Raw genomic sequence first — 18,037 nt, forward strand, 5'->3', positions numbered from 1 at the left:
GCTCAGTGAAAAAAAATATTAAAGATCTGGGACGTTGTCACTGCTGCCATTGTGGTGCTTGTTTTTAGAGTACAGTGGTGTTGTCATAGCTCACTGCAACCTTAAACTCCTAGACTCAAGCAATCCTCCTGAGTAGCTAGGACTGTAGGCGCATGCTGCCATGCCCAGCTAATTTTTATTACTTTTTGTAGAGACAGGGTCTTGCTATGTTGCTCAGGCTTGTCTTGAGCTCCTGGCCTCAAGCGCTTCCTGATATGGCCTCCCAAAGTGCTAGGATTATAGGCATGAGCCACTGTGCCCAGCCTATCAATGTATTTTGACTTCTACTCTTCCTAGTCCGTGAACCTAATTTCCCATTGATATCATGTTAATAAAGGAAATTCTTTCATTGATTTATCACTGCCTATATGGTCATCCAGATTCTTAATCTTGTATCAGATATCTTCCACTGTAATCTAGACCCTCAGTGTGACTGACCTACCTTACCCCTCCTTAGCACTGATGCTTAGCTTTGAATTAAACCAGACCTTTGCTGTTCTCAGAAGATACCATGCCACTCATATTACCATTTTTATTCATGCCTTTTATGACCCACCTCAAAATTATTTCATTTATACTAATTACTTCCTCCAAGGAATTCCTGTACTTCTTATCTTTTTTTTTTTTTTGAGACAACACTATAGATAAACGTGAAAGTAGCAAAGTGCCCTGGCTTTCCTTTTGTTGAGGCTCTTTTTTTTTTTGTTTGAGACTGTCTTGCTCTGTCACCTTGCAGTGGCATCATCATAGCTCACTGCAACCTCAAACTTCTGAGCTCAAGAGGTCCTCCTGCCTCAGCCTCCCAAGTAGCTGGAATTACAGGCACATGCCACACCTGGCTAATTTTTCTATTTTTTGTAGAGGCAGGGTCTCACTGTTGCTCAGGCTGATCGCGAACTCCTGACCTCAAGCAATCTGCCCACCTTGGCCTCTCAAAGTGCTAGTATTACAGGCATGAACCACCGTGCCCAGCCCACATACTTATCTATAACATCTAGTCACATATTGTCTTTTATCGGTTACCTTTTATGACATGAGAATGTCATCTCTCTGAACAAGTTTAGAGGCAAAGCCCTAAATGAGCAGAGACTTTATTTTATTCTGTTTTACTCTGTCCCAGGAGCACCTAGCACAGTGCTAGCATATGTAGCACATCTCGATAAATGCATACTGATTTAAATATTTAGAAAAGTTTTGTTTTTAATTTTTCTTGCTTTTGAAAACCTTTCTTTCATTCTTTTTTTTTTTTTTTTTTTTTGAGACACAGTCTTGCTCCTTGGTTGCCCTGGGTGGAGGAGTACAGTGGCATCATCATAGTTCACCGTAACCTCAAACTCCTGGGCTGAAGCAATCCTCTTGCCTCAGCCTCCTGAGTAGCTAGGACTACAGGTGCATACCACCACGCCCGGCTAATTTTCCTGTTTTTGGTAGAGATGGGGTCTTGCTCTTGCTTAGACTGGTGTCTGACTCCTGAGCTCTAAGCAGTCCTCCCGCCTCGGCCTCCCAGAGTGCTAGGATTAGAGGCGTGAGTCACTGTGCCCAGCTAAGATTCCCCTTTGCATAGCGAATACTAGCGAACTTTAATACTCGCTTTCAGGAGGACCTTAAGAAGTCTCCAAATCTGAAAGGTTAGTTCCCCATAAAGACAATGATTTCCTATGAGATTATATAGTATTTGTTTGTTTTAGAGACAGGGTCTCTCTCTATTTGCCCAGGCTGGAGTGCAGTAGCATGATCATAGCTCACTGCAGGCTCAAACGCCTAGGCTCAAGTGATCCTCCTGGTCCAGCCTCCAAAGTAACTGGGCCTACAGATGCGTGGTACCACACCCAGCTAATTTTTCTTATTTTTTTTCTGAAGACAGGGTATCACTATATTGCCCAAACTCCTGGCCTCAAACGATCCCCCAGCCTTAGCCTCTCAAAAGTGCTGGGATTATAGGCATGAGCCACAGCAACATCATACAGTGATTGCTATTCAGAGTAGGTTTTGAATCGACATCATCACTCCACTCCTCTACCCTGTCTTTACAAATACAGATTTTTTTTTAAATGGTCTTATTAAACTAAATGCTGTGTACTTCTCTGTGAAAGTAAAGGTCATGGTGAATAACCACACTTCACACAGCTTTAGCTCTTTGCAGTTGTCATATTATTTTTATTTTCTGTAGGTATAGGTAATAGGTGACACTATGCTGATTTTAAACTAAATCAGAGCTTTATTTATAACAAAAATGTTTGGCTGGAAAAAAAATCATAATAGGGCATTGATTTGAATGTTTTAGAAGTAGTCATTTTAACCTTACATGAATATATTTTCATTGTGTTTTTTTTGTAAACTTCTTTGAAAATTTGCAACTGCCAGTGCCAAAAGAATGACTGTATAACTTTATATTTTATATTCATGGCCTCTGTTAGTTCATAAATCATTTCACTTTTTGATGCATCTAAAGGATGATTCTTTAGATTTATTAAAAACAATAGGATTGTACTGTATTAAGAAATTTTAAAAATTCTAAGATATAAGTATAACTCCGTCACTACATAATTCAAATTGTTACATTTTCAACTATTAGTTGCAAAGAGAGTTCCTATTGGTGAGACCTGACAGTGTTTAATTCTGTGTGTAAAACAAGATTGGACTAAGGTACCTTCCATTTAGTGTCACTCTGAACACTTTCCAGCTATGATACGGGTAACTTTGGGGGAGGCTTAGCAAAGAGTCAGGGAGGAAGGGCACCTGTGTTCCAAGTTCTTTTTACAAATCCATGGGGCAGTACCTATGGCCTAAGTAGATGTCTTTTTTCATTTTTTTCTGAAGCCTCTTATGAAGAACATGTACAAGTCACTTCCTTTTCTAAGGAAAGCACTGCAGCCTTCTATCAGTTGCAGATGCAGGCCAAGAGCTACCTGAACTATGCATTAAAAAAAGCCTCTTCCAGTGCTGAATGGTGTCTCCATTAATGCTGTTATGAGAATCATGGTTGTGTTGATGGTAAAATGCAAATGTAGAAATCTGAGTTGGGCCTTAGTTAAGCCTGTAAGTAGTCAAAACTGAAGCCTAAATTGAAGCAGTGACAGCCTCTGATTTCATATCCATATTAAATATGCTTTGTCACAAGAGAGAAACAAAATAGTGTCTAAAATTAGAACGGATTTTATTAGCCATCTGATATTTTAACCTCTTAAAAAAGGGTTCTCTTTTTGATCCCCAAGATGGTGATGTCTTAGAATTTTATTATTAATTGCTATTTGGCTTTATCACATTTTAAGTATTCATGGTGAGTGTTTGTCAGCATCTTAATATATGGGAAACTCTGTTTTGGTCATAAGGCTTCTAGGTGAGAGATCATGTCTGAAAAACTGAAATTAAATGAATTTAATGACTTGCCCAGAAACCTTTGAATTCCATAAAACATGTTTTTACTCTTCCTACATAAGTGGCAGAAATAGAATATCTCAGTTTGAAATTACGACTATAGAGTTTATTCCACAATCCCTTACCTTTATTTACTTAAATATTACCATTTTGTTAAGAATAGACAAATCTTTTACTGTTATTTACACTTAGTGCATCAATTGGTCTCTACAAGACTAGAATAAGTCAACTGGCATGCAAGTAATATGGGGAAATTGGAAATTATATTAACCTTTAGGTTCACTGTTTTCTTCTATACCAGTGGTTCTCAAAGTGCTGTCTGAGGACCTATAGAGGTTCCCAAGACCCATTAAGGGAATTCATGAGGCCTTATCTTTTTCAACTACCTATCTGTGTAAGAACAAGTTTTCTTCATGTGCATGTAATCAACACATGCAACAGATTGAATGTAAATGCAGATATGAAGACCCAGGTGTTTTCCTATAATCCAGGTCACTCTATTTTTTTTAGTTATAGTCATTTTTCATAAAAGAATATGTTTTGATGTTGATAAATAATTTTGTTAATTTTAAACGAAAATATTTAAAAATTTTGTCAACTTTAATTTCATATAAGGTAAATATCAATAGATATAACACAATACACATATACAAAAGTTCTTTAGTGTCGTCAATAATTTTTAAGTGTAAAAAGGTCCCAAGACCAAAAAGTTTAAGAACTGCTATGCTAGATCTACATGTAAATATGATGAAAATCAATTGCATTTATTAATAATTTCATTTCTGAATAGCTGGGTTTATTCACTAACTAACTGCTTTTGGCCTGGATCATTTTAATTTAGTAGTGAAAAGCACATTTTGAACACCTAGTGTGTCAGGTTACCAAGATGAATAAAATTGCCCCTGCCCTTGAGGCTCGTTCCATTAATTGTATTGCTAGGTCAGGAGACAGCATTCCTTCCAAAACACACCCCCTGGCCCTAGCTGGGATGTTCCCCTCTACTCCTCTAAAGAGTCCATCAGTACTGGGCAAATGGAAAGCATTCCTGATTTCAGTTTGCTCTTAGTGTCGTTACATGGGGAAGGTGGTGTGGGAGAATTTCAGTTTTATTTCTCTTGAGCCAGTAGGCTAATGATAAGCACACCCCTATATGCTCACGCACACTCCATATTTGCAGAGCTGCCCAGCACTGTACAGACATACTTCATTTTATTGAATTCCACTTCATCATACTTTACATATATTACATTTTTTACAAATTGAAGATTTGTGGCAACCCTGCATTGAGCAGTCTGTTGGCACCATTTTTCCAATAGCATGTTTACTTGATGTCTCTGTGCCACATCTTGGTGATTCTTGCAGTGTGTCAAACTTTTTCATCATTATTATTATTTCTGTTATGGTGATTTGTGATTAGTGATCTTTGATGTTACTATTGTCATTATTTTGGGATGCCACAAACCACACCCATGTAAGACAGTGAATTTAATCGATAAATGCTGTATGTGTTCTGACTGCTCCACTGACCAGCCATTCCCCCATCTCTCTCCCTCTCCTGGGGCCTCCACATTCCCTGAGACACAACATTATTGAAATTAGGCCAATTAATAACCCTATAATGGCCTCTAAGTGTTCAAGAGAAAGGAAGAATCACATCTCTCACTTTAAATCAAAAGCTAGAAATGATTAAGTTTAATGAGGAAGGCACATAGAAAGCCAAGATACACCAAAAGCTAGACCTCTTGCACCAAACAGCCAAGTTGTGAATGTAAAGGAAAAGTTCTTGGAGGAAACTAAATATGCTATTTCACGGAACACACAAATGTGTCCTTATTGCTGATAGGGATAAAGTTTGAGTGGTCTAGATAGAAGGTCAAAGAGCTATAACATTCCTATAAGCCAAAGCCTAATCCAGAGCAAAGCCCTGTCTTCAGTTCTGTGAAGGCTGAGAGTGATAAGGAAGCCACAGAAGAAATGTTTGAAGGTGGCAGAGGTTGGTTCATGAGGTAAAGGAAAGAAGCCATCTCCAAAACATAAAAGTATGAGGTGAAGCATCAAATGCTGATGTAGAAGCTGCAGCAAGTTATCCAGAATATGTAGTTAAGATCATTGATGAAGGTGGTTACACTAAACGGATTTTCAAGATGGACAAAACAGCCTTATATTGGAAGAAGATGCCATCTAGAACCTTCATAGCTACAGAGAAGTCAATGCCTGGCTTGAAAGCTTCAAAGGATGCACTGACTCTCTTTTTATGTACTAATGCAGCTGGTAACTTTAAGTTGAAGCCAGTGCCATTTGTCATTTTAAAAATCTTAGGGCTGTAAGAATTATGCTAAATCTACTCTGGCTGTGCTCTATAAATGGACAACAAAGCCCGAATGAGAGCATATCTGTTTACAGCATGGTTTACTAAATATTTTAAGCCCACTGTTCTGGGTTTTTTTTTTGGTCATTTTGTTTGTTTATTTTGAGACACAGTCTTACTCTTGTCGCCCCAGTAGAATGCAGTGGCATCATCATAGCTCCCTGCAACCTCAAACTCCTGAGCTCAAGTGATCCTTCTACCTCAGCCTCCCCAGTAGCTTGGACTATAGGCATGCACCACCATGCCTGGCTAATTTTTTTCTATTTTTGGTAGAGACAGAGTCTCAATCTTGCTCAGGCTGGTCTCAAATTCCTGACCTCAAGCGATCCTCCCGCCTTGGCCTCCTAAAATGCTAAGATTACAGGTGTGAGCCACTGCACCCAGCCTTTAAGCCCACTGTTGAGACCTACTGCTTAGAAAAAAAAAATTGCTTTCAAAATATTACTGCTCATTGACAGTGCACCTAGTCACCCAAGAGCTCTGATGGAGATGTATAAGGAGATGAATGCTGTTTTCATGCCTGCTAACACAATATCCGTTCTGCAGCCCATGAATCAAGAACTCATTTCAACTTTCAAGTCGTAATATTTAAGAAATATATTTCATAAGCCTATAGCTGCTGTAGATAGTGATTCTTGTGGTGGATCTGGACAAAGTGAATGCAAAATCTTCTGGAAAGGATACACCATTCTGGATGCCATTAAGAACATTTGTGATTCATGGGAAGAGCTCAAAATATCAACATTAGCAGAAGTTTAGAATAAGTTCATTCCAACCCTCATGGGAGACTTTGAGTGATTTAAGACTTCAGTGGAGGGAGTAACTGCAGATGTGGTAGAAACAGCAAGAGAACTAGAGTTAGCAGTAGAGCCTAAAAATATGACTGAATAGCTGCTATCTCATGATAAAACTTGTACAGATGAGGAGTTGCTTTTTTTTTTTTTTTTAAAGACAGGGTTTGGCTCTGTTGCCTGGGCTAGAGTGCAGTGGTATCATCATAGCTCATTGCAATCTGAAACTCCTGGGCTCAAGCAGTCCTCCTGCCCCAGCCTCCCAAAGTAGTAGGATTACAGGCGTGAGCCATGGCACCTGGCCTAGGAGTTGCTTCTTACGGATGAGCAAAAAAAGTAGTTTCTTGAAATGCATTTCTTCACTCTTGGTGAAGATGCTTGTGGACATTGTTGAAACGACAACAAAGGGTTTAAAATATTCTATAAAGTTAGTTGATGTAGCAGCAGTGGGTTGTTAGAGCATTGACTCCAATTTTGAAAGAAATTCTACTATGGGTAAAATGGCAATCAAATAGCATCACATGCTACAGAGAAATTTTTTGTGAAAGGAAGAGTCAATCAAACTGGTGGACTGCCTTATTGTCTTATTTTAAGAAACTGCCAGAGCCACCCCAGCCTTCAGCAGCTGCCACTCTGATCAGTCAGCAGCCCATTGACATTAAAGTAAGACCCTCCACCAGCAAAAAGATTAGAACTCACTGAAGGCTCAGATGATCATTAGCATTTTTTAGTAATAAAATATTATAAAATTAAGGTATGTGTATTGTTCTGTAGACATAATGCTATTGCATACTTAAACTACAGTATAGTCTAAACATAAATTTTATATGCACTGGGAAACCAAACAGTCCACGTGACTTATACTTTGTTGAAATATTCGCTTTACTGGGGTGATCTGGAACCAAACCTGCAATATCTCCGAGGCATGTCTGTAATTATTTAAGGGAATTAAGTGGAGTGCAGTGAAATTTTGAGGTGTTCTTATGTACAAAATAGATAAACTACCAATAGCAATTTCTGACCCATTTTGAAAATCCCCTTCTCATAAATCTATAATTTAGATCTAAATGATATGAAAGATCATGCACTGAGTTAGGATTAGAATTTTTAACTTGAGAGATTAACACTTAGATCCTCTAACAAGCTTTGTAAATGGTTTAATTTGGAAATTTCATTTTGAGAAATGTGAGGGCTATTATCTGTGCTGAAGATTTCCTGTGAACCTTTGAGTCCCACTCATTATATCTCCAAGTATCCTTGTTTTTAATGGATGGTGCTTTTCAAACTCAGTATGTATACAGGTTAGGTATGCCCCTTCTGGTTAAAATACATCATGAATTGTTGGTTTAGGGTGAGGTTGGAGGATAGGTTTTCTTTCCTGAAGAGATGACTTTTTCTTGTGCATTCTGATCTGTACCAGGTTCTCCTTTATTACCATCAATTCTTTACTATTTTAAATCTCTACGTGTGTACTGAAGGCTTATAAAGAAGGAATCTCTTACTGCTGAAGAAATATAGATTATTTGAAGCTTTTAGAAGATCAAGTTTACATTCTTAACATGGTTATATCAGGAAACAGTGTAGTTTATTTCACTATATCCATTGCATCGTTTTGTTTCTTGTTTTTTGGTATATTTTTGAGAAGCCTCATCAAGAAATGCTCGATAAGATATTCTGAATCTTTATACAGGGGAGAGAATTGTAGCTCTTGAATTTGTTGTCCAAATTACCTTTAGAACTGTGAACCTGGAAAAGTGAGATGCTGAAAAGGTAAACAATGTACAGATTATGATAGAGTGGAATTGACAAGCTGGTTAAAAAAGGATGATGCATTTCTAATTAGCCCACAGTGCCTTTCCTTGGTAATTAATTAGATACTGTTATGTAAATGTCATGTTAATTAAGCGAGAAAATTGAAGTGTTATAAATCTGCAAAAGGAATGGCTATTTTTGTGTATTAATGTTTTGCAGTTACCATGAAGGGGCTGATAGTAAAATATTTGTTTGATTATTGAGCTTCTGGCAATTTTTAGTCGACCGACTCCTTGACAGTCCATTTTTTCTAATTGATAGGCTTTAAGCACATGGTTTAACTGCAGCCAGTGAGGGCTGGTGGAACCAGGAGCCAAAAATAACCAGTCATTACAGCTATTTTAACAAAACTTTTCAGAGTAGATCTTTGATCTCTATTTCAAGGTTAAGGAGAAATACTATTTTTCTGTATTTACTCAGCCTTTGATTTTGAGTGTTTAAAAGGATTGCTAGGCTAAATGCAGCCATCCTCTAAACCAGTGTTCTCTACTTTCCTCCTTGAGTCATAGTCTTCAGCTGGCTTATGGGATTGACTATTAGATGAGTAGGTAGCTCAGGGTTTTTGGGCATGCTTAGTAACTCTTTAGGAGGCTGACAAATTTTAAGAATTCTGCTACTTCACTTTGAAATGTGAGTGTTGATGGTTAATGGGATACCTTTATTTAGTCCTGTTTTTGCAGGTTATAGTGAAGGGAGTATGCAGATTTGACCCATGTCTTCAGCTTTACAGGGCTGAAATCAGTACTGTTTCCCCAGGAAAATCCACTGCTCTATTGCAAATGTTGTAAAGATTTCTATTGTTGGAAATACAGCTGAAGAATATCATTTCATGGTTTTCATGTAGAATTGCAAATGCAATCCATAGTGCTACATTATGTATTATATCTTTAATAGAAGAATAGAAACATCCCTAGAAGAAAAGGTAGGATATTCATTCTTCTCTGGTCACAAACCTCAAGCTATCAAAGGCATTATTTGCTTGCAAATTCCAAACTTTAAATTGTTGAAACTTGACATTTTTTAAGGGAAAAGTTCTCTGAATGTAATATCAAATGCAAAATGCTAATCTATTATTAAATATCTCCAGATAATGAAGAAACTTGGAAAAAATCCGTTATTTATTTTGCTTTAGCAAAAGAAAGCAAGAAGCACGCATGATGACTGACTGGCTAAAAGTTAATTCCGGTTGGTTAGGCGTAATATCATCTGGTTTAGAATCTCCAGAGACCCTGTCATATTAAGCAAAGAACTTTATGATTTTTTCAATAGTTAAAAACCCAAAACTTATTTTTCTAAACTTGTTTGACACTGATACAGACTAGAAGGTAGTGGTTTGAATTGTTCTGTGCTTAGAAATATGTTTATTTTCCCAACCTCAGTCCCTCTGAACACACACACACTCTCTGCATTCACCTACACAACCCACAATCATGAAGAGCTTTCCTTACCTTGCCATTCAGTTACTAGCTCTGTCTACCCTGCTGCTTGCAAAGAAGAAAGGCCAAAAATGGGAGAAGAGTTTACAGTGATCTATTGGGACATATGCCAATCCCTCCGTAGGCATTAGAAAGTCCAGAAAAGAAAAGTAACTCTGTTCCTTTGATGTAGCAGATGCCCTGACCTTAATCCTTACCATCATCTCTCAAAACTGTTTTGTTTATTGAAACCACATGGCATATTTTTATTGTTGTGGACAGAAGCCTAAACAGGTTTCCCTTGTGTGGCCCTTATTTCCTGCGTTCATTTTAATAGAGTTGATTTGAAATTATCTGTAATTGTTAAGGGTAGGTACTGTATTCTCTTCCTGTGGCTGCCTCTTTTATGTGAGAGTATGGGAGTTTTAGATGACAGCACACTTAGTGTAGAATATATATGTGGTGCTCATATGCTTCTGTTCTAGATTTTAAAGTGTTACATAGGTTACAGTCTGCGAGACCAAACTTAATTCAAAGCTCTCTGTTTATAATATTGCCCAATTATCAAAGCCGGGGTGTATTATCACTGCCAGTTACTCTTGCTGTCAATTTGTCTTGGCTCAACTATGGTTCTATTTGTACTTTAATATAGTGAATACATTGGATTGGGTTGTTAACTGTAACAAGCTCTCTGGAGAACACTTTCATGATGATGCATGGTGAGATATGCTAGGTAGCCTTAAAGTTATTTGCGTATTTGCCAAAACCTACAGAAATTCATTCACTAGAAGTTTTTAAAATAATAAACTCTCAACATAAAGATGAGGTAAGTAGTCTCTTATTTGGTAATCATCCAGGACATTTGTAAATATGGGTTGTCAATTCATGAGTCCCCGCCAAATTTCTTTAGGGATTTTTGATTTGATGATTTCTTCCTTCTCTTATAATTTTACTGGATGAGTTATTTTGTCCTTAAAAAAAAAGTATTTTGGTAGGTAAGCCATTATTGACTCTCGTGCTCTGTGCAGCTCACTGTGTTGTAGGAACTTGGTGATCCTGTCCAGATATTTATTATGCTAGGGAATAAGAAAATGTTATCAGAAATTAGAACCAACTGGGCTGTTAATATTTACATTGTGCTCAGCTGGTTTAGAAATGTACAAATCTCCTCCTGTGCCACCCCAACCTATTGCATCAACATTTCCAGAGTCTGTATTTTTAAAATGATTCCAGGAACTTTATGGATGTTGGAAATATTCTGGTATTTTGATCTGATGGTCATTACACAAGTATATATAAAATCCCTTAGGATGTACATTTAAGACCAATGTACTTCATTCTCTTATACTTTACATTTCATTCTGTTTATATTATACCTCATAGAAAAAAAGTTCTTTAAAAATGTGCATTACTCTTCTGATAAAATTAAACACTTGCAGTGGTCATGATGAGCATTATTAAGCACCCAGTGTCCAAATAGCCATGACTCAAGGGTAGATAACAATGTGATTCCTGACCCCTGAGAGCATAAAATCTGGTGGAAGATTCTGATTCCTGCAGGTACAGGAAAAAGAAAAGAAAAAAAAAATCTGGTGGAAGAGAAAGTGATAATGATACATAATATAAAGCTTTATAGTTTATGAAGCCTTTTTGTATAGATGATTTGTCATAACTGTCTGGCTTATTGGCAATTTTGCTATTCCTATTTTTTTGTTAAATAAACCAAGGATCACTCATCTGAGATTACTTGGCAAGTAGGGAGTAATTGCCAGAATTAAACTGAGTCTTCTGTAAAAGCCTATATTTAACACTTTTCAAGAAATAAGAATGCTTTAGTTAATAAAAACAAACAAACAAAAAACTTTAAATGGAAGCAAAAGCTACAGTATTTTATGGAGCTATATAAACCTGGAGGATTCTTGAGATTGTGGAGTCTGTGTTAGGTTTGCCTGTAGTTCGTTGTCTCTTCATGTTGCCTATTTTCATGTCACAGTTGCCCATTTGAACTTCTAGAATTTTAATAAGTTAAGCATTCTCTGGTGAGTGCAACATTTATAGAAAATTTTTCGATTAAAATACCCTGTTCTCTAGTCTGACTTTCAAAACTCTCCAATTTATTCTTGCCTCATTTTCAAATTCTTGGATTTCCACGTAATGCAGGCCAATGGCTAACATACTTCTTCCTGATTACATCTAGCATTTATTGCCTGTTTCATCCAGCTGTTGATTGCTGTCATGTATTGTTATTTATTTATGTGCATAAATGTTGTCTTCCTGCAAAGATTATAAGCTCCCTGACTGTGGGACTAACCTGTGGTGACATATAGTAGGTATTTGCTAAGTGCTCTTTGAAGTTAACAGTGTGTACTTACTTGGTTTTTCTTCCCTTTTAAAATTTCCCCTGTGTGTCTTCCTAAGGGCTGCTGTCATTATGACCTTGGTAAAAGAAAGAATGGGCTAATGGTGCAATTTTTAGGTGGGATCTGCAAGTTTCTAAACCTGTGAATCTCAGTGGCATAAACTCTAGGAACAGATCTTAGAGCTTTTTCATCTTTCTTTGCTTTTCAGCAAGTAACTTCAATGATATGAAATCTTGTCATAGGTGTAATATACAACTGCAGTCCCCAGCCCCCAGGCTGCGGACCAGTACAGTCTGTGGCTTGTTAGGAACCAGCCCACACAGCAGGAGGTGAAGAGCGGGGGAGTGAGTGAAGCTTCATGTGTATTTACAGCTGCTCCCCAACTCTCGCATCACTGTCAAAGCTCTGCCTCCTGTCAGATCAGCAGCAGCATTAGATTCTCACAGGAGCTTGAACCCTACTGTAAACTGCATGTGTGAGGGATCTAGGTTCTGTGCTCCTTATGAGAGTCTAATGCCTGATAATTTGAGGTGGAGCTCAGGCAGTGATGCTAGCGCTGGGGAGTGGCTGCAAATTCAGATTATCATAAGTCAAGAGGTTTGTCTGCACAATAAATATAATGTACTTGAATCATCCCCAAACCATCCTCCCACAACCCCCCACTGGCCGTGGAAAAATTGTCTTCCCTGAAACTGGTCCCTGGTGCAGAAAAGGTTGGGGACTGCTGAACTATCCAAGTAATAGTGTTGCCTCTCTGTTGGTCATGGTCACCTGGGGAGCCTTTTCAAAATAAATGTGTAACATTTGCCTATGTGTTCCATTCCTTTATGATCATCAACACTACCCCTACCAGGGATATCGAGAACACTAGCTTTCATATTTGTATAGTAACTTCGGAATTCAGAAGGTAGGGCATGTCAGTGGGAGATGTTGGGTTATGTATCAATATCAACTTCAGTCCTGATTCTGAAGACTGACTAATTACATCTCTTGCACACTCTTGAATTATGCCTGTGCATCAGATCTCTGGACCCACCAAGATTCTATAAAGGCCCTCTTCATATAATACTTTTTATAATAAGACTAGATATTCTTCCTGATCAATAATGCTTTCCTTATACATTAAAATGATCCTTATTTCTTCTGCTAAGCAGTTTCTTGTTTCTTATGGAGTTTCCCCCTTCAAACAAGGCTAGTTTTTAAATAAATTCAGAGGTAGAGTGACCACTGAGACCAGTCTAAGAGGTTAGGAACCAATTCCTTGTCGTTCTGTGGAAGAACTCATCTTCTGAAACTTATGGGTAATTTCTTCTAACCAGATCTGAATTCTAATTAAATTTTTATTCTTTAACTTGTTAACATTTTGTAAGACTTGGCTATTTTTTATGAAAAGCATGTTAGAATGTAGAAAGACTATGAAGCTCTGTAGAGTAAATTGCTGAACTAAAATTAGGTCCTTAGAATTAACCCACCATCACCTCTACCATGTTTCCTACTCCTCCTCCTGTATATTTGCAGCATGATCCTTTACTTTTTAGGTTTCTCTTGATTCAAGAGCAACTATGGGCATGTAGAGGATATGTGTCCTGACTGATGTGCCTGCCTTTCTGTTTCCAGGTGGGCCATGCACAGACACAGCTCATGTCTCGTTAATCACACCAACCAAAAGATCCTGTGGTACAGGTATGTACATCATTCTTATGTGAATTCATTCTTATCTGAATTCTTCACAGAAATTAGCAACTGGTTCTAAATTGACATGCTTCTAAATTAGGGTATTCTCATTTCATCCATCAATTGTGAGGTTATATGTGCTTAGTATCAGGAGTAGAGTATGAGCAGAGATCAGAGTGGTATTCTTGAGTGCGTCAGATTGACTGAGTTAATGCTGGCACTAGATCCAAGAAGGTGGATATCAAAATTCATCTACTTCCTAATATCTGAAGAATGTTATTAAGACATGAAACGTACAGAAAATGCAGATCATTGCCCAGTTTGTAGCATATGGCTAATTTGCCTAAGTCTTAGACCTACTAAAAATGCTTTGTTTGAATAATGGAGGCTGGAGAGTGAAAGAAGTTTTAATATAGAAAAATCAGTGTTTTAAATTGACTATTATAGTATACTAGTAGTTTTGAAAAATTATTTTCTCTCATTCATCTTAAAGCCATGGATATGCTGAAATTATTCTTTTCAGATACATAGAGTTCCAAAAACATCTTTGTTCATCTGTGACATTTGTATTAAACACAAAGTCATGAATCTTGTAGCTATCCAAAGAGCAGTCAAAATGCCCATTGTTCCCTTAGCCTATAGCTTAATTTATTTTAAACAATATTTGCCTTTTTAAATAGTGCTTCCTGCAATTTAAAATATCTCAAGGATTATATTTGGAAGAGTCAAAATAATTATTGTTTTTCTAAAGGTCACAGTAAGAGTATTTTTCATAACTTAAAAAGTCCTTATAACTCCTCAAGAGAAATAGCACAAACTATTTTTACATGCAAACTTACATTGAAAACTCATCTCCTTTAAATGCTGATAGTTTGATGTTAAAACTCAAACAGGCCTGTCTTTGCATAGTTTCAGAGTAACATCCAGGCACTGAACTCTACAGAACTTAATTTTACTCTTCTCTTCCAAATGACCAGCTTTGAGGCAGGAGTGTGTGAAATAGTCCTGGCACGCTCTTATCCCTCCTGTGCCCAATCCCCAAGCTCCACCAGGTAGAGTGGATTTCTTTACTTGATTGAGGTAGAAGAGAACTATGCCCTGGTGTGACAAGATTGTCCTGATTAGCCAGTGGGCAGTCTGAGAGCCAGCTGCCTGCCCCATCTAGCCAGAAGCTTGAAAACATTGAGAGCCCTTTGATTTGAGATCCAAAACCTCAAATGAACAGTATACTTTAGTCTGTCTTCTTTCCTTGCAGTCTTGGTCCTCAGAGCAGAGTTTAGTTAGCATTACCAGCTTGTTCAGGTAGCAGTCACGGAGTAAACCTTGAACACAATGGATCATTCTGAGAGGTTTGGGAAAGAGACCTGTGTGCTCAGCTTAGACACTGAAAGTAGCAGAAACCTCTCCTGAATATCATGTACTTGTGTCCTTCTTCTAGGTAGATCTGTTTCCTTTTCTCAGATCCTGTACTATTTTGTGTATCTAGAAATAACAATGGCATTTATTGCATGCTCACTGAATTGCCAGGCACCATTCAGTATATTTTATATACATGCTCACTTAATCTTCAGAACAGTTCTGCAAGATAGTTATCATTATTCCTCTTTTACAGATGAAAAAAGGGCACTCAGAAAGTTAAGTGTATTTCCAGAGGTAATATTGCTAGTAAGTAATGGAGCCAGAACTTGGACACGTATCTTTCAGATGCAAAGGCCTGTGTTGTTTTTTCACTACATCTTGTTACTGCTTTTCAAATTTTAGTGTAATTATTTCTTCTCCTGACCAGACAGTGGAAAAACATATCATTGAATGAAATATGGAAAAAATTAAACACAAATTTAGAAATACAGCATATAGTGAAGTAGTTTTAAAATGTGAGTTCTAGAGCCAGATCTGGTTTCAGATTCTTGCTTAGCCACTTACAAATTGTGATTTTAAGTAAATTAAGTTGACATCTCAAAATTTGTTCTTCGTTTGTAAAATGCGGTAAGTCTATCTCAGAGGTTTGATGTAAGAAAAGAAATAATATACATAAGTGCACATTGTACACCTTCAATTATTGGTAGCTGCTATTATGATCTTATTAAAGATTCTGTGTTTTACAGTGGCATACCAACTACATGATGTTGATAAACACATCAATAGGTATTTTGGGTGGAAGGAAGAATAAAGTAGAAGTAATAGCATTCTTTGCCATACCCAGTTTTATTAATTAATTTTATTTTAATCACATTCTCTGTTGCATGTCAGTATTATGGTGGGAACTGAAGGTCATATTTTTACATCTTCGTAAGTGAAATGATAAGAGAAGCGTTGAGCTCTCAGTGACACATTTCAGGCCTTCATTTAGGTGAATACATACCTTTTAACTAGACAAAGATTGAGAATTTCTGGCTTGGAAGGAAATTAATGCAATGTGCAGGCCATCTCCTAAAAAGCCTTAAGGAAAGTTGACATTTCTCAGCATGGACATTAAAGGTCATCAAGTTCAGCCTGCTGTACTTCTTTTCAAGAAGCCCGTTCTGTACCTTCTCAGACTAGCCAGACTGCCTCAACCTTGAATACTGGCCCTGACTCTAATAGAGAGCAGAACTTCCTGGTTTTGAGAGATAAATTAACTGATTTACTTTGACAGCCACAGGTTAACTATCTTTGTTTCTATCTCTGTCCTGCAGTCAGCAGGTTGCCCATGGTGGGGATTCTGATAATTTTTCTTTGAAATCACTAATTGTTATTGTTATATTGCTAGATGTTCCTTGTAGTCTTTATATCTAGGTTCTTCAAGAGTAGAATTCTTGCCTCTGAGACGTGCTTTGTGGTGCTTCTACCATGAGGGGCTCTCCCAGAGATCTCCCAGACAGATCCGGCATGGGCCTTTAGGCATAAATGGTCGGTAAATAATTACCTTACAGTGGTGTTATTTCTTAGGACCCATAGAGTGAGACCCTAAGTGAGACCTTACTGACCAGCCAATCTGTCCATACAAGGTTGGATCCGCAACAGCCTTGAGCTTAATAATTATGTGTGTTAGAAAAAGAATACTTAGGCTACAGTAAAGTGGTTCTTTAAGTCAGTGGTCTCTGATGAAGAGCACGCAATGTACAGTTTGTGAGGTAGGGAAGAAAATAGCAAAAGCTCTTTATCTCAGCCTTTTAAAACTTCTATTTTGTAAATTCATTTTATAACATACATTTTAGTTCACACATATAATTTATATATAGCATGCACACACACACACACAAATATATACACATTATAGGTATATGACCACATATTTCAGATAGGAGTATACAGTGAAAAAATGATAGTGACCTATCCCTCTTCTTCAGTAAACAGGTCAATATTTTTTTTTTTTTAGTTCTTTGAAAATTAGATCTAAAGATTAGCATTAGACCCATTATTATATGGTTTAGTAAGTAAACACCTGAGAGGTTGATTAATTGATTTCCATTTATATTTCAAGTAACTACTGTTTTGATCAAGTAAAGGGTTATTATCATAATTTAGAGGTAGATAGCAGTGTAGAGTGGTTTGGTCTGCATGTTAAAATGGGAGAGGGAACTCTTTTTAAGAAATTTCTTTGGGATAACTTTGAGTCTAAGAAGCAAATTGCAAAAAGTAGCTGTAGTAGCAAACGACAGATCAGTTTATCTTGTGAGCTAGATGGGAAAGACTTTTCTTTAGACGCTGGCTTCTAGCCACACAGAACTATTAACAGTTAAACTCAATGTAATCTTTATATAGACAAAAATAGCAGCAACATGATCATTTTGATATTTAATTAGAAAAAAATTAAGTGCAGGGTGTGTGGTTGTCCCCACTCCATCCTACCCCTGCTATCTTTTTAGAGCTCTGGGATATCCACAATCAACAGAGTTGAAAAGTACTGCCAAGTCCCAAGTTACTTTTGTTAGAATGTGAGAGTTAAAGCATATCACACCTTCGGATTACTAGACAGAGTTTACATTTCTTCAAAGAGCTCAGAATGTTTTCCACATGTTCCCTTGTTAATTCTCACAATATTCCTGCCAAGAACAAGTATATTGTGAAGAAAAGAGTTTGCTTTCTTTGGCAACAAACCACCAGAAGATTCCTTTTTGTCCTTCATCTTTCTAACCAAACATTGTAGTCTGACCTATGGTTATCTCCTTTAGGTAATTTTATTTGGAAGGTATTTGGATATTTAGGTGGCTATCTTCA

At 37.3% G+C, this 18,037-nt stretch overlaps 1 protein-coding gene across 3 annotated transcripts in view; it reads left to right on the top strand.

Moving 5' to 3' along the window:
- The window catches only part of ZFAND3 (zinc finger AN1-type containing 3), a 324,626-nt gene that overhangs the window by 251,631 nt on the left and 54,958 nt on the right, over positions 1–18,037 (top strand). For 2 of the 3 annotated variants that reach the window (XM_045541881.1, XM_045541883.1), the window contains exon 4: positions 13,781–13,846. The exons of the other annotated variant lie outside the window; for it this stretch is intronic. In XM_045541881.1, coding sequence (XP_045397837.1) covers positions 13,781–13,846 — 66 coding nt within the window. The remainder of the gene's footprint in view (positions 1–13,780; positions 13,847–18,037) is intronic. 3 annotated transcript variants of the gene reach the window in all.

This window comes from Lemur catta, chromosome 2 (assembly GCF_020740605.2).
Source record: "Lemur catta isolate mLemCat1 chromosome 2, mLemCat1.pri, whole genome shotgun sequence".
Taxonomy (NCBI): Eukaryota; Metazoa; Chordata; class Mammalia; order Primates; family Lemuridae; genus Lemur; species Lemur catta.